We start from the raw sequence: 23,450 nt of genomic DNA on the forward strand, positions 1-23,450 counted from the left end.
AGGAGCCAGGCTTTCCAATCGTGACTGCCGCACTTACCAGCTGGGTGACTTGGCACTAGTCACTCCACGTCTCTGAGCCTCAGCGTTCTCTTCTATAAAATGCAGAGAACACACTGCCCCACCCAGGTCCTTGGATAAAGGTCAAATTACATAATGAAAAATACTATGCAAACTATAAATTGACAGATATCAGCCATTATCGTTATTAGTAACTAGTCCTTGACTCCCTGCACTGCTTCACTGAAGTGTCAATCTTTCCTGACTAACCTGGTCGGTCCTCAGGGTATCACCCAAGGATGCTCCCGGGAATGCTGCCTGTGCACTTTGGGTGGGCATTCCAGGGTGTGAAGATTTTGTGGCATTAAAGTGAGGCTGAAGGGGGTACTGAGGCAGAGAAAGATGACGGTTAGACATACGGTATTGGGAGGGTCGTGGGAGGGCAGATGGTGGGATAAGACATTCCTTCCATGTGCTCAAATGACGAGAGCATGCAGACCTCTCAGTCTAGAGCACAGGACTGTTCACCTTTTAAAGAAATCCAAAACTAATGGTCAAACCATATCTGTTTGTGTGGTCATATATCTCCAAGATTCCCATGTGGATTTCAAATTTAGCAAATGTTGTACTGGGGCATGGGAGAAGGAAAGAGCGGACATTTGCATTAGAACAAAGAAAAACTCTTAGGAAAGAAACAAGAAATTGGATAAAAAGCCAGAGAGGAAACTGGCCACAGGCTCCTTCTCATGAGGAACAGTAAAATACAGAGGGGGCAGAAGCCTGGATGAGCACAGAGCAAGGGCTCCAGACACTTACTCTTGCAGAGGCCTAGGTCCCGGTAAAATGATGGTGAGCAGTGCTCCACACAGGCCCCGTCCTGGAGAACATAGCCATCCATGCACTGCAGGCAGTCTGTCCTCAGAGGCCCATGACACGCATTGCAACTCCAGTCACACTCTAGAAAGAAAGTTCCTTCGATCAGCTTCCTTTCTGTCCAGCCTCAGTCCCAGAGACTAATTTATGAGGACACTGGCTGCAGCTGCATGGGGGGAGTGAGGACAACAGAAGAGACGGATAAGTGAGCTCTAACGAGGCTCTGCTTGTAGCAGCCTGAACGCCTCTCTGAGGTTGAGCGTTTCCTAATTACGTTAGATGTGGTGCGTACAAGGATCGCTCCTTCATGCAAAGCCTGTTCCAGGGAGTGGCCTATTTGCTCCCACAAACCTCATCTGACCTCCTCCAAATGCCAATAGGTAAAGGATGTCAGAGACTCAACGAAGAATGCATCTGCTCTCTCCACTGACACCGGCCACGTGACTCTCTTCCTCTCAAAAATCAGGCGTTGACCGGCACAACAGAAAGAACCAATGACATTAGACTTACAAGGGGTGTAAACGAACTGTCCAGAAATAAAGGAGTTCCTGAAATAACAGATCTCATTTAGAGCAGAGCTGACTCCTTCACATGTTCATTCACTGAACAAGCACTGATGGGATGTATGGCCCTGAACCTCGTGTGGCGGGTGTAGACCCTGCCCTCAGGAAGTTTATGTTCTAGGGGCTCCCAGCCTTAGATGCACACCCAAGTAATTCAGGGGGGTGGTTAGAAATACAGATCATCAGGTTCAACACCAGAACTACCGAGTCAGGCCCAGGAAGACAGGGTGCTGCGGCTACTGTTTTTGTCATTGTGATTATGCTAGTTGTTGTGGCTGTCGTTCTTGATGGCCCAGGCAATTTGGACGGGCGATTTTGCAGTCATAAAATGCAGAGTTCTAGCTGGTAAGGTTAACTCCTTCGTGCATGGAAGACGGGACAAAATAGCAGGATTAAGTACTTGGTTTTTTTTTGTGGTACGCGGGCCTCTCACTGTTGTGGCCTCTCCCGTTGCGGAGCACAGGCTCCGGACGCGCAGGCTCAGTGGCCATGGCTCACGGGCCCAGCCGCTCCGCGGCATGTGGGATCTTCCCGGACCGGGGCACGAACCCGTGTCCCCTGCATCGGCAGGCGGACTCTCAACCACTGCGCCACCAGGGAAACCCTAAGTACTCGTTTTTGAAGTCAGGTAAATCTGTATTCAAGTCATGGCTTTGGCACTTTGTATCTGCATGTCTTGCACACTTTCCTTAAGCTTTTTGAGCCTCAGTTTCCTTATCTGTAAAACAGGGCTAAGAATAGCACCAATTTCATAAGGCTACCGTGAAGATTAAATGGAATAATGAATTTAAGGAACTCAGCACAGTGCGTGGCACACAGCAGTTTAATAAATGTTTGCTGCTGAACTGGTTTCCTTGGAGAACGTATCTCCCCTCGGCGCTGCCTCACCCCACCGTCCCTCTCCTCTAAGAAGCTCGGGAAACCTCTCATTAGTCACCTTTCTCTCTTCTTTGATGCAGTATTTCTAAGTCCCAAAGAAGCAGGTAAATGTGCACGATGGTACACGTGCTTCCAAGAAGATTTATAAAGTTAATCTCACTCATTTATTTGACTGAATCAGTCCTGAGGGAAAATGACTAAAACAGAGCCTTGAAAACTGCCAGCATAGTTATGAAATCATTTACAACAGGGAGGATTTGTGATAATCTTGTTTTTCACCACAGACTGACAACCACTGGTTAGAAGGGAAAAACTAGAAAAGGTTCTGTGGTCTTGAGCACAGCAGACCGCCTCAGTTAACAACCAAGTACAATTTCTCGGAATGGAATGTAAGTAATTTTGCAAAACCTTAAAGCACCCCAGTTTTACTTGACAGATGTCTGACCTCCATCTCTGAGCCCTAGCTTCTCCGGCAGAATTGGAAAGGTCGGAGGGGTGGGTGGGTGGGTGGGGAATGTGGAATGGAGGAATGGAGAAGGGAAATGGAACAGAAGCAAGGGAAATCCATCCTTTAATTCTGTCTTTCCGCTTGCTGGGTCCTGCCATTTGAAGAGCATAAGCTCCAATAATGTTAAACACCGGAAAACAACATAAAAGGTAGTACTCGGTTTTTGACAATGCTTGCTTATAAACTCCCGGAGGACAGGGGCTGTGTCTTCACTCATTAAAGTATGTTAAGCAAGAGATGAACAAATCAGACACAATTCCTGTCCTCATTAAGCTTAGAGTCTGGCAGTCTAGAGTTGTAAATGCAAATGCCTACAGGGCTAAAAAAAAAAAAAAAAAAAAAAAAAAATGCCTACAGGGCCCAGGAAGGCAATGTAAATCTTTGAAATAGGGCTGGTGTGATAGGACAGGGAATGGTGGGCACCGTGGCACCCTTAGGAGATCATGTTCAACCCAACAGAGACGACAGCTACTCATCAACCTATTGCTGCACTGTGGGAATGCAAACCCAGTACTGCCAAACCTTCTGACTTTTTCAAAAGAGACTGAAAATCTCAATTTTTGTATGTGAAGTCTTCTGATGTTTAAAAGGCAAAGAATTAAAAATTTTAAAACGCTGTTAAATTCAGTGGATCAAAAAAAAAACAAAACCACGGACCCTTGTCTTGGATTAAATACAACCTGAGGGTTTCCAGTTTGCCATCTCTGGTCTAGTTACTAAGACCTGGCATAATATCTAGTACATGGTAGATAGAGACAAACATTTGCTTAATACATACATACATACATAATGACTTTTCATCAGAGAAAGTCTAAACATCTGAGGACAGTATTTTCCCAATGTGGGAGCAGACTTCTCTAGTAAAGGGGCATCGACAAGTAGAAGACTCGTGCAGTTCTGGAAAAGCTTTACCTTTGCATGTCTTGGTGGAGAAGTCAAGATAGTACTGTGGGGCACAGCTCTCATGCTGACAGTCTCCAAAGAGCAGGACCTTGTTTGGATCTCGGCAGGAGGTACAGCTGGCCTGTGAATCACAGCTTCCACAATGTGGGTCGCATGCTGAGCAGATAGGAAAAGAAAATGACCAGATGATTACAATTGCAAATACCGAAGCACTGATCAAACCTAGACAGATGCTGCAAAGCAACAGAGCCTCCCTCCAACCTATTTTTTAATCACGGCTCAGAACCCTACCCTGCGATCAACAGAAACAGAAAATGTTAATCTTGTTTTCCGAAATCAAAGAGGGTAATTTTATTTTCTAGAGAAGATAAATTATAAACCCAAGAACAGAAACCCCACATCCAAACTGCCCTGTGACTCAGCAACAGGATTAATTTATACTTATTTCAAGATCTCTGGAATAATAGTCCCGAGTGTCCTTGGAACCTTGCTTCTTAAGGAATCAGGGCCCCTACAGTTTATGATGTAGATTCAGATTTTTGTCTGATACCAAGATTAAAATTAGGCAGCAACTTATTTTGGAGCTCAGGAAATCCCGTATTTTAAGATATGAAGGACTTTAAGGTGACCTGGCTTACTGACTTACTCAGTTGTAATTCTTAGCAGTCACTTAATTTAGGCATTCAGGGATGATCTCCAAATCCGGTCATGCTTCCATCTCTGCCTGATTCAACAACTAGCATTTCTCCATTGACTCAGTTGTTCATGCTAGAAACCTGAGAGTCTCTCCTGGCACCTCCCTTTCTCTCACTCCTAATTCAATGACTTACTGGATCTTATTTGTTTGAACTCTCCTATATAATTCTCAGAACCTTTTGCTTTTCTCCACATCCACAGATGCCAATATGTCCAAGCCATCATCATCTCCTCCTAGACCACTATCATAGCCTCCTAATTGGTTTGAGTCCCTTGCATTCTATTTTCCATATATCTGTAAGAGTGATTTTTTAATTCATACTTCTCAGGTGTCAGAGGACACTTTCATCTATGAGCTCATATCTTTCTTCAGGCCTGGAAAAATTCCAGCCATCATTTCTGTAAATATTGCTTCTCCATCATTCCCTCCATTCTTTCTACCTAGAAATCATAATACACATATTTGAATCCTCTCAATACAATCTCCAAGTCTCTTGTCTTTAACTCTTATTCATTCTTCAGCCTCTTCTTCAAGAAGGACTTCCCTGACTCTCCAGTCTAGAACAGGTCTCCCAGGTACTGTTCTTATACCTTTCATTCATGCCATACATAAAAATGTTCAATTTCAGCGATTATTTACCACCTGTATCCTTTACAGCTGTAAGCTTCATGAAAGCCAAGATGAGGTTTCTGTTGTTCCTTGCAATAGTCCCCAGCACCTAGCTGGTTATCTGTAATTTTGTTGGTGTTCAATAAATACTTGCAACATAAGTGAAAGAAGCCAGATTTTGTAATTATATATACTCAAGCACTAGCATCTCTGCCTCCCTCTAAAATTTTCTCTCAGCATGTGTCAGAGGGAAAGTCTAGAGAGTGATCATGTGAGTTTTAGTGCTAAAGGATATCAAAGTGTGTGGCACAGTGCAGAAAAATGACCTCCCTCTAAAATAAAAAGAAATTCCTTTTGTTTCACCTACAAGAAAAGCCACTGGTATAAAATATTTGTTAGAATATGTAGACTTGTAATTAAAGGTCCTAGGAAAATTCTAGACTGGATTTTCAAACAGTTTGAAAATATTAGAAAAAATATTTTTATTGGAAACTTATATGAGACTAAACTTTTATCCTTTTGGGAGGTAGGATTTCTACACATGTTGTATCTTAATTTTGCCAAAGGGTTTGACAAAAGCCCTAAATATAAACTTGTGAATACAAAAATGAAGTGGGGTCTACCAGCTGTAAGCGGATTTGAAGATGGTTGAAATACATACTCAGAAAGTTGTCAGTAAATCTTTGTAATTGGAAATGAATGTCTTTAGTAGAGTATTATGATGAAGTCTTAATTTCTTAGTTGGCCACTATTTTTATTAATTACTTTAATGAAAACAAAGAAATTATGCTAATGATATTTAAATATGACACATACACTTACATAGGATACACGCATAGTTAAGTTTCACCAGCTGAAAGAAAAACTTAAACTTATTTTGGCCCATTGTATCAATAAACTAATCAGACGAAATAAGCTAAACTGTAAGTAAAGTCTTGCATTTATGTTCTATAACCAATTGTACAAACAGAGGGGACAGAGGCCTGTTTAGAAAGCATTATTATAAAAAATGATCTAAGAATCTTAGTTGATTGAAAGCTTACTAAAAGGTGACATGGTTACTAAAGAAACTAACACAATCTTAAACTGAAGAGCCTTCGTGTAACCTCAATGTCAGCTGGACGCCCTGCTGGACACGGAGCTGCAAAACAAGGCCCCTGTACTGACAGCTGAGAGTTTCTTGTAGTTTACTTCCTCAAGCTTCTGTCTGCCTCCGTGGTCTGGAATCCTTCCATGAAGTCTCATTCCCAAAGCATAACTCAGCTCCTTCACTGACTCCCAAAAGAAATGGGGTCCCGCCGAGCATTTGGAAATGTTAAAAGACTATATGGAGGATTTGGAGGGATTCACACTAAGAAGCAGGGGGCTTCCATCACTTCTCTTCGAACGCTTCTTCCTCTTTAATCGAACCCCTCAGCCGTCTCCAAGGCAATCCCCAAGTGACCTTGTCTCACTCAAAGTAGTTCTGCACATAACCAAACCCCTTGGGTTCTAGCTTCCTCATTCAGAGGAGTGTGGGTGAGGAGCCTTTTCTCCCTCTTACAATATTCAGACCAGAGGGTATTAGTCTTACTGCAGTCACGTTGGTGTGACAACGTCTGGAATAGCAGGTGCAGCTCTCCGAGGTCAGTGACCCCATGGAAAGAGCTAAGAGGACAGTGAAGAAGGGGCCGAGGGGAGCAGAAAGCAGTGAGGGAAGCAGATACTTTAAATATCGTTCATTGAGGAGGAGGGAACCTCACAGCCTATGACGCCCCGTCTCCCTCCCGACCTCTGAGATGGTCCCCCCTTTCTGCTCAATACTCCACTGACTCCAGTCCTGCTCAGAACAGAGAAGTCCAAGCTAATGTCAGACTTCGGAAGGGAATCGTGTGAATGAGGGAGGAGCCATTCTACACTGCTCCAGAAGGAGGCTCTAGGGCTGATGAGAAACAGCCCTCATCCCCACCGATGCACCTGGCTTCCTTCCTCATCTGTAGCAGCCTGTGAGGGGGTGAGAGAGAATCTCTGCCCTGGGTGCAAGGTTGGCTCAGGTGCGCTGAAGTCTTCCTCCTACTCTAGGGCACTACGGTTTCAAGTACTGAGAACCTCATTTATCATCTCTTCTTGAAAGTTCCTTCTCAGCTGGTTATCCTGAAATTTTAGAGCTCAGTACGCAATTTCTAAAGGTTCCTGTAATCAGAATCTAGACAGCTCTGAAGCTCTCACTTTCTTCTATAATATGGTTATTAATGCCTCCCCTTAATGTTGATTATATTTCCTTAAAAGCCCTTTACTGCACAATTCCTAAAATTGTCAGGCCTATAATTGTCTATAATGATGAGCAGTAGAAAGGGACATTGTGAATTTTTTTTATGTATTAGAAACTCAAATAGCCCAACTTAGGGGCATACCTTACCTTACTCAGTCTTTGGATGAAGGAAACCTAAGCTTTAGCAAAGGACTAAAGTTAGAAGATGCTTAATTTAACTGAAATAGTCTATAAAATCTCATTTACATGGTAGCACAGCAAATGCATTTGTGCAGAGCAGAAGCTTCCCAGAAGAGAAATACTTCAATGCAACGTATTTTTTGCCACCTATAAGCCATATAAGGGATTCTGTTTTTTTCTTTTGAACTTTTATTTCTGTGATTCCACTGCAGTGAAGAGCCTCAAATATCTAAGTCACTACTTCTACACCAACACTCTTTTGCTCTTGAATAGAATATGCAAGTGTTTCATTCGTGTCTCTTGTGTTACAGAATCTACAGATTCCGGCAGACAGCTGATATATACCAAGCAAACTTTTGTTACAAAAGTTAAAAAAAAAAAAAATCAAAAAACTTTTTTCATGGATCCAAAAGGGATTTTTATCTCTGGTATCCTGGTGGGTTCCATATAATTTCATTTCAAATGCAAATCCTTGCAAGAATCTCCATCAACTAACAGTAATACCTATCTTTGTAGCTATAAAATATAAATATCTTTTACTGCTCGATTTGCCTCTCATTTCACATGACGATGATGATAACAACAGTAGCTATACTGAGAGCTTATTCTCTGCTAGGGTCTGTGCTAAGTGCAATAACGTTAGAGGTAGGCACTATTATAATCTCCCTTTTATAGAAAAAGGAAACAGGCCTAGTGGTTAATTCACCTGCTCAAGGTCACAAAGCTAGTTAAGTGGCAGTTAGGATTTGAACTTTAGTTACCTTATTCTAGAGCCCACTCTCCTAACCATTACTCTATAATTCCTTCAACGTGGTACTTCCTAGGACAGAAAACTGAAATATCAGTACTGTATTTGTTAACTGTCATTTTCAAAATGAGAAAAGTATACCACAGTTTTTTGGCAACTGACGCTTTACTGATTGAAATAAAGTAAGCTGCCTCAGCCTATTTCAAAACTGTTCCTTCATCTGTGAATCACTTCCTAATTTTTTTTCCACCCAGATTTGCCCTTGCCCTAATTTATCCTAACTCTTTGTTTGTGCATGACTCAGGTAATTAATCATATTTTAACTTATTTGAGAACTAAGACATCTATACAAGTAACTTTCATTCAAGACAAAATAAACTACTGTTTGGGCAGAAACTGAATCCTTTGTAGCATATCAAGTCTTGCATACTGTCAGTATTTAACAAATACATGTCAAGAACAAATTAAACCCAGAGAAGTGCTGAGGTTCAGGCCTTTATACTAGAATGAGCTCCACTCTCTGCTTAGGATCTTGGAATTGGATCACTGAGAGAAACCACAGGAATAAACTAGACTAACAATTTTATGATTTTAATGAGATAACTAGAGAACAGAGAGGTTAAATGACTGACCCAAGAACACACAGCTCCTCTCTTGCAGAGGAGATCCCTAGTCCAGCACTTCCAATTAGGCCCATATCTGAGTTATAATCTGCTAATGGCATCCATATGCTTTGTAGATTCATTTTCTTTCTTTTCTAAAAATAAAGGCTACCAGGTGAAAATATGGAAGCAAAAAATCCCTGTTTCCTTCAATGACTCCAGAAGAGCAGGAAAGGAGAGAAAGTTCATTTTTTAAAACTTACGCTGACAATGGGCTTCCCTAGTGGCGCAGTGGTTGAGAGGCCGCCTGCCGATGCGGGGGACACGGGTTCGTGCCCCGGTCCGGGAAGATCCCACATGCCGCGGAGCGGCTGGGCCCGTGAGCCATGGCCGCTGAGCCTGCGTGTCCAGAGCCTGTGCTCCGCAACGGGAGAGGCCCCAGCAGTGAGAGGCCCATGTACAGCAAAAAAAAAAAACCCAAAAAACAAAAAAACTTACGCTGACAAGTGTGGTTGTCATCGAGATAGTGCCCTGGGAAGCAGGCAGTGCTGCAGGTGCCAAGATGGGACAGAACGAGGTCGGTGTCACATGAGGAGCAGGAGAAGGGTCCTCTGCCCCGGCAGGTTCTGCAGGAGTAGTGACATTCTGCAGACGGAAGAGACATAAAGAGAACCTATGAAGCCAAATTCCCCCACAAAGCAGCATCCCAAGAGCTGTTAATAAAAGCCCCAGCCCAGAGAGCATTAGCTGGTCTGGTTTATTGCCCTACAGTGTGCTTCCTGCCTCTCTCTCTCTCTCTCTCTCTCTCTCTCTCTCTCTCTCTCTCTCTCTCTCTCGGGAAGTTCCAGCCTTCTCAGCTATTGCCCAAGAGAAGCTCATGGGGCACGGCAGCTCCCGTGTCCAGCACTTACTCACTTTTACAAGCTCCTCTCTCTGCGAAGTATCCAGAAGGGCAATCGGGAACACAGCGATCTTCTAGCAGCAGGTACCGGGCATTCTGACACCTCAGGCAGACGCTCCCGGCGCTGTCGAGGTCAGCTGCGCAGCGCTGGCACAGAGGATGGCAGTCTGGAGAGCACATGGGAGCACAGAGAAGGCGCGGATGCTATGCACACAGCGTCTCATTTCTACACCAAAGGGTAAAAGGGACTGCAATGACCACTGTTGCAGCACAGATGGCTGGAGAGTAGCGCAAAGGCAGTATACATCAGTAAAGTAGAAGCTTGGGACCTGTACAGATTGCGTGTTTGAGGTTTTTAGCAAATGGCCAGGCCCAGCACAGCAACTGAGTTTTCATCCCTTTCCGACTGAACAACCTTCAGGTCCTAGGGCAGCATGTGATAGATACTTGCCAGGGGGTATAGAAAGAACTATCAGATAACAGAAACAGTTCATCATATCAGCATATCCCCCGAGAGCTCCCAGAACTCGGGTACCGTGTGCCCGTCGTTCACAGAGCTCCTAAGCTGTGCTCAGAGGCCCCACGAAGCTCCTCTCCCCAATGTGGCCTTCCAGAGTCAGCAAACCAGCCTCAGGCATTGGTGGGGGGGGGAATTAAGGTTGGTTGATAATAGAATTGGGGGGAAAGTTTAGTCTTTAACTAGAGGTGAAGTTACAAAGAGCTGAGTTGGAAAGTCATTTTCATGACCTGATACACAGTTCACAGAAGCTGTTGTATCAGTTGTGATTAAATCCATAGGGCAAATTATCTGGGATGGCCAGCACTGTCTCTTGTTCTCACCCGTGTAAGAGTCATCCTTTAATTAAAGAACTTGGTTGTGTTCAGCTCCCCATATAGGTGAAAAAGTCCTCTGTCCTACCTTAAGTGATAATAATGCTTCAAATCCCATTTACCATCCTCCATCCCAAAGGTGGAAGAAAAGCCACAAATCCTGAATTACCCCCCAAAATGAAAAAGGAGTAAAGACCTAGGAAAAGAGAAGAGACTTCCGGTTATAGGTCCTGTCCATCTTCCCCTGCAGGATTCAAAGCACTGTTTGCAGTTGCTAAAACACCATTCAGCGGCCACAGAGGTCTTGTTTCATCCCAGTCTTGTAGATAGTGATTTCTAGCGATATTTAGACTAAAAAATCCTTGTCAATAAAACAGATTACCTGTCCTTGAAATCTGTTAAAACAGGTCTTTCTCTCCATAGCCTCAGTGATACACTTTCTTAATTGCTGATCACCTGAGACGTGTTCTTTGCCAAAGAAGAGATCTCAGTCCCATACCCAGCGCCCACTCATCCGCATGAGAAGCCTTTGGGACCTCTAGCCATTCCAGAAGTTGAACCCAGAGTGTCCTCCGCAAAAATCCTCTTTTAGCAGCACACAGGTGAACAGGCCCCGACCTTTCTCTGAACTTCAGGAGTTTCAAATTACAGGCCGCCTTTTGCCAATATTAGAAACAGTTCTTGATATCCGAAGAGGCAAAATTAATCCCCATTATAGCCCTTCAGTAAATTATAAAGGAAATGATGGCTGTATTGAGAGAAATCTGATAAGGAGGCTATTTCCCCCTGACTTAGTGTACGGTTTCCACACAATGCCAACCTTTTTGTTTTCCTTTTCCTGTGCTTTCCTCACAGTGCCAGGAGCACTTTGAAAGTTCCTGGAGCAGGTGGAGGTAACCCCGTTTTACGATTACCTTAATGAGTGGGTACAGGTTAGAACTGAAAACCCAGGAAACATGACTGATTCAAGGCTCCATTATTTGAAAAGTCTTGGCCTCTTCCTCTTTAAAGCCAGTGCTTACAGGGAGTGTGGGGCTCCGGCATGCGTCAACAAGATCCGCAGGTGTGCAGGGGTCTAAGAACTGGTTGCATCTAACTGAGGCTTTCTCTAGTGTACAATTAGAGGAATGAAAAAGAATAATCACCAAGGGGATGCTTTGAAGAGAAAGTAAGCAGATCTCTGGAATATTGTGTGGGTACAATAAATAAATATTTATGGATTTGTCCGATCATGGGGATCTCTAGGAGCAGTTTAAATGAAGCGTGTGATGTATATTAATTACTTCTAAAGGCACCTAGAGCTGGTTTATGGATGTTCCTTCCCGCTCTCATGGCAGCAGCTTTGAAACCCTTGCTCTTCTTCCCTGGTCACCAGCCCACGCTGCCCACCCTTCCACATCCTACCCGATTATTTCACCTTCTACTTGACTCAGCCCATCAAGCATGAACACCTTTGATTCTTTCCTGCCAAACCCTTTATTTCATTTCATCTCCCCTCACAGGATGAAATGGCTAATTCCTCCACCCCCATTTTTTAATCCGATTTTCAACATTATTTGAACATTATTGCAACATTAGTGCATCTTTTACCCCCATCTCTCTTCATTCTCCTCGACCTCAACCTCCAAACATGCTCCGCATTACCCACTCCCCACAAAGTTTTTCTCAACAACCTCTCCATCTCTTTTCTTTCCTTCACCACCCAACTTCCTTGCCTCCCTAACTTCTCACTTCACTGTAATCTGCCTTCAACCTCCACAATTCAACTGTTGTATTGCTCTTGGAAAGGTCTCTGACCACCTTCTAATGACCAAACGTAATGGCCTCCTCTAATGCCTAACCCACCTGAAAGGTGTGCAACACATGACACTTTGGATCACCCCCTTCTTTGACCTTCTTTCCCCTCTTAGCATGCTTTATCCTGGTGCGCCTCTTGGTCATTCTCTGCCTCTGACTGCCTGATAAGTGTAGAAATTCCTTACAACCCTTAACTTCTTCTATCCTCTTAACTTAAGTCTCATTCTCTGGAGGTCTTAAACCAGACATGGCTGTTTGCATCATTTTGGTATACAGCTACCAAAAGCCAGTGGAAAGGGCTCAAGAGTTACAGAGAGAGAGAATGGGAACTGGTACAGCCACTGTGGAAAACAGTATGGAGGTTTCTCAAAAACTTAAAAACAGAAATACCACACGATCCAGCAATTCCACTTCTGGGTATTTTTCTGAAGAAAACAAAAACACTAAATTGAAAAGACATATACACCCTTATCTTCACTGCAGCATTATTTATAAAAGCTGAGATATGAAAGCAACCTAAACGTCCATCAGTAGATGAATGGATAAAGAAGATGTGGCATAAATATCCAATGGAATATTACTCAGCCATAAAAAGAAACGAAATTGAGCTATTTGTAATGAGGTGGATAGACCTGGAGTCTGTCATACAGAGTGAAGTAAGTCAGAAAGAGAAAGACAAATACCGTATGCTAACACATATATATGGAATTTAAGAAAAAAAATGTCATGAAGAACCTAGGGGTAAGACAGGAATAAAGACACAGACCTACTAGAGAATGGGCTTGAGGATACGGGGAAGGGGAAGGGGAAGCTGTGACAAAGCGAGAGAGTGGCATGGACATATATACACTACCAAACGTAAAACAGATAGCTAGTGGGAAGCAGCGGCATAGCACGGGGAGATCAGCTCGGTGCTTTGTGACCACCTAGAGGGGTGGGATAGGGAGGGTGGGAGGGAGGGAGACACAAGAGGGAAGAGATATGGGAACATATGTATGTGTATAACTGATTCACTTTGTTATAAAGCAGAAACTAACACACCATTGTAAAGCAATTATACCCCAATAAAGATGTTAAAAATAAATAAATGAATAAATAAATGAATAAATAAATAAATAAGTCATGGGGATGAAACCTACAGCATGGGTATACAGACAATAATAGTATAACAACTTTGTATGGTGACAGATGGTAACTAGACTTATCGTGGTGATCATTTTGTAATGTGTAGAAATATCAAATCACCATGTTGTGTACCAGAAACTACCATAGTGTTGTAGGTCAATTATACTTCAATAAAAAAACAAAAGAGGGAGTTGTAGAGGCTCCATGATCACTCAAGGTCTCTGCCTCTCTCCATGGCTCCATATTAAGCCTTAAAAGAGGCATCAGATCAATCACCAGACGTACCACATGGCACGATGGAGCGAGTACCCAGAGGCAAGGAGAAATCAATAAATGACACCTGACAATATAAAGCAGTCAACCGCAGGTTGCCCAAAGCATCACATTAATCCGAGTTAGTTTACAGTTTCACATTACACGTGAGACTGTAACTGCTTCAGTCTGCAAAGTTCAACTCTTTTTGTTCGCTACCTGTATTTCTTCCTTATTCATTTATCCATGGCTTAAAAACGCATACTGAACACCCAATCCTGTGAATAGACCCCAAAACAACAGTCTGAGTGGGTCCTGTGTTAATACATTCCTGCAAAACTCTCTTCCCAACTCTGTCTTATACAAGCCTCCAACAGAACACCACACATAACCAGTATGCTCTCAAACCTTGCTCTGGAGTCTATCTGAAGGTTGACTGATTTTTATTAAACCAACCAGAAAAGAAAAATAAATTCCTAAAACCTAGGAAACACCTTTGTCTTAAGAGGCTTGAAGTCAAAATCTCTTTGCAGGAGAGAATTCCTTGGGAGAGCTCAAAATGAGTTATGATGTACAGGGAAAGAAGCCAGAAATCAGAGCAACGGGGCTTGAAGATTAATCCCAGCGTTCTGATATACAATCAGAAAAGCATCGTTCCCGAGGGCAGGCTGCTCAGTTGTGACAGGCTACAAGTGGCCAGTCCCCCTGGGCACCAACTGTAGGCAAGCTTCAGGCTCCAGCCCCAGAGGCCACTGTGATCTTCTATGCAGAGAGGGGGCTCAAAACAGGGAGCTTACGGTTTTATTTTTCTGACTACAAAGTCAGCCATGGAAGAAAATATGAAAAACAATTTTACATAGTATAAATGAACAAAAAAATCCCCCCATGTGGGCCTTTTAGAATAAATAACTATTAACAGATATTTTTCTCTTAGTTCTTTTTCTATACAACTTTCCATACGTAGATTTTTACACAGATGAGATTTTATTAAATATTGTCATATAATAACTTTTTTTCACTCAGTACCATCAGCATTTCCACGTGTCATTAGGGACTCTTCGTAAACATCATTTTTAAGGGTTGTATAATATTCCAGCATTGAATAAACAAATAAAAATTTACCATTTTTCTTATACTTGATCATTTACTTCCAATTTGCACACTTTTATAATGAAGGCCATGATAAGACCCTTGTGCATTTTAGATTACTTGCTAAAAGACAAAGTTAGGCTTCCCTGGTGGTGCAGTGGTTAACAATCTGCCTGCCAATGCAGGGGACACATAGGTTCGAGCCCTGGTCCGGGAAGATCCCACATGCTGCGAAGCAACTAAGCCCATGCACCACAACTACTGAGCTTGCACTCTAGAGCCCTCAAGCCACAACTACTGAAGCCTGTGCACCTAGAGCCCATGCTCCGCAACAAGAGAAGCCACCGCCTTAAGAAGCCCACACACCACAATGAAGAGTAGCCACCGCTTGCAGCAACTAGAGAAAGCCCGCGCGCAGCAACGAAGACCCAACACAGCCAAACATAAATAAATAAATAAATAAATTTACTTTAAAAAAAGTTACATCCAAGATACATTCTTGAGACTGTTTCATTGTAACTTTGCCTGCACTAGGAAATTTTTTTTAATTTATTTTTTATTGAGGTATAGTTGAATTACAGTGTTGTGTTAATTACTGTTGCAGAGCAAATGACTCAGTTATACATATATATGCATTCTTTTTCATATTCTATTCCACTGTGGTTTATCACAGGATAATGAATATAGTTCCCTGTGCTATACAGTAAGACCTTGTTGTTTAAGGAAATTTTAAAATAATAAAATGATCTTGGCTAATTTGGTTGGTGAAGATTGGTGTTACATAGTTGCTTTGGTTTGGATTTCTTTTACTGTAAGTGAGGCTGAGCATTTAAAAACTCTTTCTTTCAAACAACAAAACTGTTCAAATGTCTACTGTACTCACAGAGCTTTCAGTATGGTGGGATAAGGACCCTGGATACATAATTACACTTAAGTATGAAATCTGTGTAATCTCATAATAATTTGAGATATCCGCCCGTGAGTTCTTTCCTCATCCACTGCAACCATCCCGCATTAGACCAGGGAGTGTAGGCCACCGTGTGCTCCCAGAGAAAGTTAGCAGAATCAGACCAGCACAGATACCAAATTCACAGAGCCCAGGGCACAGGTGAAAGATAGAAGAGAAAACAAACTTGAATGTGGAAATTGGAGCTAGGAGACCCAGGCCCTCCCCCACCAATACTACCACTACACTCTCCACCTCTGTACCCCAGCCTAGAAAAACCCTTCGAGCTGGAGAGGAAGAAGGAGCAGAGAGACCATTCAATTTGCCTCTTCCTTCCCCTCCTGTGGGACAGGTTGGAGGCAGCTGAGTGGAATATTCAAGAATCCAACAGTGAAGCGGACTTGGGCTGGGCTTCTTGACTTAAAGAAAGTCGTCTCCAAACTGAGTCCTTTGTCATGAGGCAATAGAGACGGTGGCACAGTGGGATGAGCAACAAGAGAGTGTAAGGCAGACGCTTAGACACGGGACTGCCTTGAGACTATTGCAAACTTTTGTAAAATGCAAACCAGGTAAGCCCAGGGACCATGGAAGTCTCTGACGGGGTACCAACTCGGTCCAGGAAGCAGGTAAAGCTGCCTGGAGGAAGCTGAGACAGAGACACTGAGTGGGAGTCAGCTGCTGGAGGAGATGGGCAGGGTGAGAGAGCTTGGAAGAGGTCCCAAGAAGAGGAAAAACATGCAAAAACCCAGAAGCGCAACAGAACGGGATGCCTTCAAGGAACTGAAAAAAGTCCAGTATGGCTGCATCTTGAAGAACATTCGGAAGAGCCACTCAGGACCTGGCTGTGCTAATTTTGAAATGCCTTGTAAGTCATGAAAAAGTGTACGGATTTATCCACGTGGCGACTGGAAATGGGTTTCTCTATGTGTATACCAGTCTATCTACTGAAGTCTCTGTGTTATTACTACCGGTTTAAATGAGAAATTGTTGTATGAAAGGTAACTAGTGATGGCAGAAGACATTAAAACCACAGCAAAGAACCAACAATCCAAGAAAACTCTGACACACAGCAGCTTTCAATGTGAACTTTTCTGGGGCGAGGAGAGGGGTCCCTATGTTTCTGTCCCCCTCCCCCTTAGGCTTATTATGCTAGAGTAGGCATATTAGGAAAACTAAGAATACTACAGTGTAAGTATATGAAGGCTTCTGTGTCCAGGGACGGAGATCTCAGGTGTCCCCTGAGAAAGAAAACCAACACACCAGTGGTTTGTCTTCCAGGCACGACCAGGGAAGACCTTTCCACAAACTGTCAGCTTCTAAAATGCCTTTAAGATTCAAACCAAAGTAGAATTTGGCAAAATCAGTAGTACCTAGCAGGGAGCCCTTATCAATTTGCTAAATGAAAGAAAAAAAAATATTGGAGTCAAAATACTAGGAAATTGTGGGGAATTTGGAGGCCCATGAGAAGCTTCACCTGGACCGCACCACTTGGTTCTCAAAATCCACTCCAGGCCAAGAGGAACAGGGCACTACTTGGCTGTGTGTGTGTGGCAATTTACAACGGCCTTGTCAGTACAGTTTGAGAGAATGAAGAGAGAAATCTCCCCATGGCCAGCCAGATGTATTAATTATACAATCTAAACATAGTTAAGAGGTGTTAGGAGCCCATCTCCAGGCGCTGTAGGAGGTGACTGACTATGTGTCCCAGGGAACTGCTACGACACCAGTCACTTGACGCACAGTAAAATCTAGGGGCATATTTTCGAAGAATTAAGCTGATTGGGAAGCAAGTCTTGAACTCCTCTTGGTAGGTGGTGTCATCTGACAAATCCTGATTCAGATCCTTGTTGGACCCGCACTGGTAGGAGCACAACTGTCAGAAACGGTGTCCTTAAAATGCCAGTGTTCTCAGAAAGGCCTCTCAGAAAGGTTCTCAGAAACCGCAGAGTGAATTCTCCTGTAATCGTCCTCACCCCACCTTCCACTCCCATTCCTCCCCACAGGTGATGGATGTCTGGAACGAGTTCACAGGATCCACTACAGGAAGTTTATACTGTCACTGCTTAATTTGTACCAGGACTGCAGTTACTAAAATAGGGGAATTGAGTTTCCAACCCACCAATCTAGCAGCCTCTGCAAGGATTAACGGCCCATCATAAAAGCCCCATCTGTGCAGGAAGGCATTTGCATCTGACCTTCCTGTCTGTAATCAAAAAAGGAGGCTAACCTCAAATATGTCTAAATGGTGAGCATATATCCATTAATTGCTTAAAAACAGAGCCTATTCTGAAGCCCGTCTCTCAGAGTCCTCCCACAGCTTCTCAGCAAGTAAATCCTTATTTGTCACTATTTCAGTTATAGTAAAGAGTCTTTAAATAAAAGACTTATTAAGGATGACAAGGAGAGGAGAGGGACCCAGGATACATTTAGGTGTAGTCTGTTTCAGATTACTGGTATATAATAAACATGTGGAGGGGGAAGGGCAGATGGACTTCCAGCTGTTTGTGTGTGTGCCTGCTTGCTAACAAACCTGGTGAATCAGTACTTTAAACAAAGTAATGAACACACTATAAGGGAGCCTGGAAATGGAGTATCGACTCGAGCTGAAATAAATGCACTTCTTGTTTTTAAGCAAGCAGAAGATTCCATTTGTTTTCTAAATATGCACAGCATGCATACATACTGAAAATGTAAATACATAAAGAATTAATATTTTGACTCAGCAGCGGCAATATCCTCTAATATGTCACCCTGCAGCTGGGAGGAAATTATATGTGGTCATCACCATGTGATGTTATGTTCAAATCACAAAGGCTCTGCTTCAAGGATCAGTGAGGATTACGCACAATCGTGATGGATGGAAGCACACGGCAGTGAAATGACTTATTTCACATCTTTGGAGCGAAGTGAAAAAAAGCTTGAAGATATTGAAGTAAATGTGTACTGGTGAAGCAGTGGCTTTGGATGTTGGTTTTATGGGGCAGTGACTCCTTAGCTGATAAATAATGGACCTATAAAGACAATTTTAGACACATAGTGAGATTTTTAATAATGTCCTATCAGTCGATTAGGTTCTTAATGAAATCACATTACATGTGTTTGGAAGCTGTTAAAATAATCAGCACTTGTATCTGCTCCTCATCGGGTGAAAAAGGAATGATTCCGTGCTGAAGCTCTGGGTCCTTAAAGTGTGTATAGACTGAATTCTGATGCCACTTTTAAAATTGACAGGGTTCTACTTGTGAGACAAGTACAGCAGGAATCCAGAAAATGTTATTATGTCATATGTTTATGAATGGCAGAAGAAAAAGAAGGCTCCTCTCTTCCCCTTTTGATCATCACTTTGGTCCTAGCCCACCCATGAGGTCTTTAGAAATCACGTGTTCTTTTTAGGGTTAGGGTTTAGGGTTAGCTCTGAGTTAGTACAAAAACAAAACAAAACAGACAAACAAAACTTCCCATTTTTTCAGTGTCTGTGGCTATTGTTTTACCCTGAAAAAATCAATCATCATCAACAACAAAACCTACTACAACAGATTGGCCTTAGCGTTATAGGACAGTGATTTCCACCCAGTGTTGACAAACTTACAAATGTGGTGAGAAGGCTGCAGTAGGACCCACGGAGACAGACAGCTGGAAGAAGGAGTGGGTGAGAAGCAGTGTCAGATGTAAGAGCAAGGCTCTCTCCTCAGTTCTAGTGCCAGTTCTTGCTGCCAACAAGGAAACATGAGCACCACTCCTGCCTTGTACCTGACCTCCCATTAGTTTATGTTTTACTCTTGCCTTACCTCCAAAATAGAAAAAAGTTCACTTCGATCAACATTTATGGCATGTGAGTTGGGTGTGAGGCACTATGGAAGTTGCTGCAGGAGATAGAGCACTGAGTCAGGGTCAGACCCTTCCCTCAAGATGCTCATGACAAGGTCCAATGTCAGAAGAAAGCCACACTTAAAATGCAATTAATGTCTAAGGAGGACCAGAGAATATTTTATCCAAAGGGAATAAGAGAGACTTCAAGTTTGCAAGATGTGGCAATGATTAAAGTATGGAATAGGGGTGGGAAGGAAGCAGGTGTAACTCAATTTTGAATTACAGTTGATCCTTGAACAATGCAGGGGCTAATCTGAGTATAACTTATAGTCGGTCCTCTGTATCCCCACCCCCATCCTCTGCATCCTCGGATTCAACCAACCATGGACCATGCAGTACTGTAATATATACTAGTGGAAAATATCTGCATATAAGTGGACCTGTGTAGTTCATACGCACATTGTTCAAGGGTCAACTGTACTCAGTTTTGAATTACGCTGATTGAAAAAATCAGTAGTGGATGGACAAGAGAGTCAGGAGAAGGAAGGAAGGACCTGGTGGGGGAGGTTTCTTTGGAGGTTTCTGAGTATGTTGTTCCTGTGGATCAAATGTCCAGAAGGTAGACAGATAGAAATGAGAGTCTGGAGATGATGACCATGTGTGGACTTGAGATAGACTCTAAGGAGAAAACAGAAATGAGCATTGGATCAAGACACTAAGGTCCTAAAGGAAAGGGTGTCAGGGAGGAAGAAGAGAAGGAAAGATAAAGAGGGAATGAAGGAGATGAAATGAGTAACCAAAAGAGGAAATAACTATTGGGCTAGACCACCTCTTGAGGGTGATGGGACAAAGCAGCTCTGGATCACAGATGGAGGAGTTCCTCCGGGCCAGGGTGAGGGAGATCCTTTCTCAAAGGAAGCAATGAGGAAAACAGTATTTAGAAGAAGATACAGAGACATTTGCGGAGAAAAAGTGAGGGAGTTTTTTTGCTGTTGTTGTTTTTAGGAGATTATGTTAATCTTCTAAACACAAGAGAAAGCAAAGATGTCAACTGATCGGAGTGAGAGTTGAGTTGAGAGAAAGTATAGTGAGTACACATGGAAAGGTCATGGTGAGCAAGGTGACAACGCATCAGAAAGAGTTGTAAGTAATACAATTGCTGAGAAGCAGAGAAGGTCCTATTGGAACTAGATCGGGTGATGAAGTCTGATGACGGTGTTCACATGCGTGCCCTCTGAAGTGGCCAGGTCTACTGCGTTTTAGCTGTGAAACACTGAGTAAATTGGTTAATGTCTCTCATCCAGTCTCTTGGGTTGTAAAATGGAAATGCTACTAATCATAGGATTGACCTCCCAGGGTTGCAGTCAGGATTAAATGAAATAATGTATGTGAGGAGCTGGTACATAGGAAGTGCTCAATAAACATTAGTGATTATTCTTTATCTGTGGCAGGCCCAAGCAGGATTGACATTGATACTGATGGTCATACTTACATCTAAGTCACTATTTTTGCCCCATTACATGTAAACACAGAGATTTACATGTGTGTAAGAAAAGTAGATAAGTGTAGCCATAGCAATTTTGCTGTCTCTAGTACTTAAGAGGATAGCCTATGAGCCTAAGTTCAGTTGTGTTCTTTAAGCATGAACACTCAAAGTCTTCTCTGCAATTCAGCTCCTGGCCTGTAGTTCTTATGAAGACAACAGCAATTGTAACTTCATTGGGAGCCCTGCCAAGTGGAAAACTTGTAAGTAAGGTCATTTCTAAAGCTATATAAGATATTGTTTAGGAAAAGTCACATGAAGGAGAAAATACAAGTTCTTTTTTTTAATTTAGGAAGGTCTCAATTTAAAAATAGGTCGTGTTCTTTTTTTTTTCTGAAAGTAAAAGTTCAAAGAAAAGAAATGCCTTGAAATATTCAATCACCCTTCAGCAGACATCGTGGTCCCTTAAATAAAACACAAATTCAGAGAACAAGGGAGAGACAATCACTGAAAGTTCCAGAGAGAGACTGGATATGCAACTCATAGTTCAAGCAATAGGAGATAGGGTGACAGATGAGAAATGAGAAAAGAATGTGCATTGCCGAAAAAGAAGATAAGGAAAATAAAGGAGGAGGTGTTAAAAAAAAAAAAAAAGAAGACACAAGAAAATTGAAAAAATATAGAGATAGAAGAATAGGGCCAGATGGAATGAAATAGAAGGTGAAAAAGAAGAGATAAGAAGCAAAAAAAAATGAGTCACACTAAGAAGATCCTTGATGTAATTAGCATAGGATGCACTGGAAGGGGATTAAAGTAGACCTTAGGGCACCAGAATCAAGTCATTCCTTTGCCCGACATTTCCTGATCACCATCTATGTACTGGTTAGGCACTGCACTGAGCTCTTAATCCCACTTCCACAGGAAGGTTTCTTGGGATGATCAAATGAAAAAATAAGTGAGAAAATGCTTTAAAAATTATAAAATGTCAAGAGCACAACATTATTGTTATTAACAATACATGAAAAACAGACCTCGTCCCAGCCAAAGCCTTGAAAGTCATACTTAGTTTACCAAGCAGTAACTCTACCTCCTGCTGGTTATTGCCCATATCCACAACAGGAAAACGGCCAATCAAATTAAGTTACACAACGGACATATGGATATGGGGTGGGGAGTCAGAGAAGGGTGGGGGATGAACTGGGAGACTGGAATTGACATATATGCTATGTATAAAATAGATAACTAATGAGAACCTACTGTATAGCACAGGGAACTCTACTCAGTGCTCTGTGGTGACCTAAATGGGAAGGAAATCCAAAAAAAGGGGGGATATATGCATATATATAACTGATTCATTTTGCTGTACAGCAGAAACCAACACAGCATTGTAAAGCAACTATACTCCAATAAAAATTAAGTTACACAAACGTAATGGAATGCTATTTAGCCATTAAAAATGACAATTATGTGGATTCTTCCAATTATTTGCCAACACATGGAAATACACAAAGTGATATGAGAAATAACAAAGAAATACAGGCATAACTCATTTCATTGCACTTTGCTTAACTGTGCTTTGCAGATGATTGCTTTTTCTTTTCTTTTTTTTTTTTAAAACAAACTGAAGGTTTGCGGCAACCCTATGCTGTCAAATGATGGTTGGCATTTTTTAGCAATAAAGTTTCTTTTTTTTTTTGGCCACACCTCGCAGCTTGTGGGATCTTAGTTCCCTGACCAGGAATCAAACTCAGGCCCTTGGCAGTGACAGCGCGGAGCCCTAACCACTGGACCGCCAGGGAAGTCCCAATAAAGTATTTTTAACTAAGGTACGTACGTTTGTTTTATTTGTTTTGTTTTGGTTTTTTTTTTTGCGGTATGTGGGCCTCTCACTGTTGTGGTCCCTCCCGTTGCAGAGCACAGGCTCCGGACGCGCAGTCTCAGTGGCCATGGCTCACGGGCCCAGCCGCTCCGCGGCATGTGGGATCCTCCTGGACCGGGGCATGAACCCATGTCCCCTGCATCGGCAGGCGAACTCCCAACCACTGTGCCACCAGGGAAGCCCACGTACATTTTTTTTTTAAGACATAAAGCTATTGCACACTTAACAGACTACAATATAGTGCAAACAATTTTTATGTGCACTGGGAAACCAAAAACCTCATGACTTGCTTTATTGCAATAGTCACTTTATTGCAGTGGTCTGAAACCGAACCCACAACATTTCCGAGATATGCCTGTACATAGCTGCTGATTACAACTGTGAAAAATGCATGTATATTAAAACAGATAAACAACAAGGACCTACTGTATAGCACAGGGAACTCTGCTAAATGTTACATGGCAGCCTGGATGGGAGGGGAGTCTCGGAGAGAATGGATACATGTACGTGTAGGGCTGAGTTGCTTT

The 23,450-nt window shown here is 42.6% G+C and overlaps 1 protein-coding gene across 1 annotated transcript in view; it reads right to left on the reverse strand.

The window, feature by feature from the left end:
• FRAS1 (Fraser extracellular matrix complex subunit 1) overlaps nt 1-23,450 on the reverse strand; it is a 467,475-nt gene that overhangs the window by 163,398 nt on the left and 280,627 nt on the right. The window contains exons 21-24 of the mRNA XM_060147971.1: nt 9,726-9,878; nt 9,309-9,455; nt 3,733-3,879; nt 814-954 (exon numbers count right to left, since the gene is read on the reverse strand). Coding sequence (XP_060003954.1) covers nt 814-954; nt 3,733-3,879; nt 9,309-9,455; nt 9,726-9,878 — 588 coding nt within the window. The remainder of the gene's footprint in view (nt 1-813; nt 955-3,732; nt 3,880-9,308; nt 9,456-9,725; nt 9,879-23,450) is intronic.

Source organism: Lagenorhynchus albirostris, chromosome 4 (genome assembly GCF_949774975.1).
Source record: "Lagenorhynchus albirostris chromosome 4, mLagAlb1.1, whole genome shotgun sequence".
NCBI lineage: Eukaryota > Metazoa > Chordata > Mammalia > Artiodactyla > Delphinidae > Lagenorhynchus > Lagenorhynchus albirostris.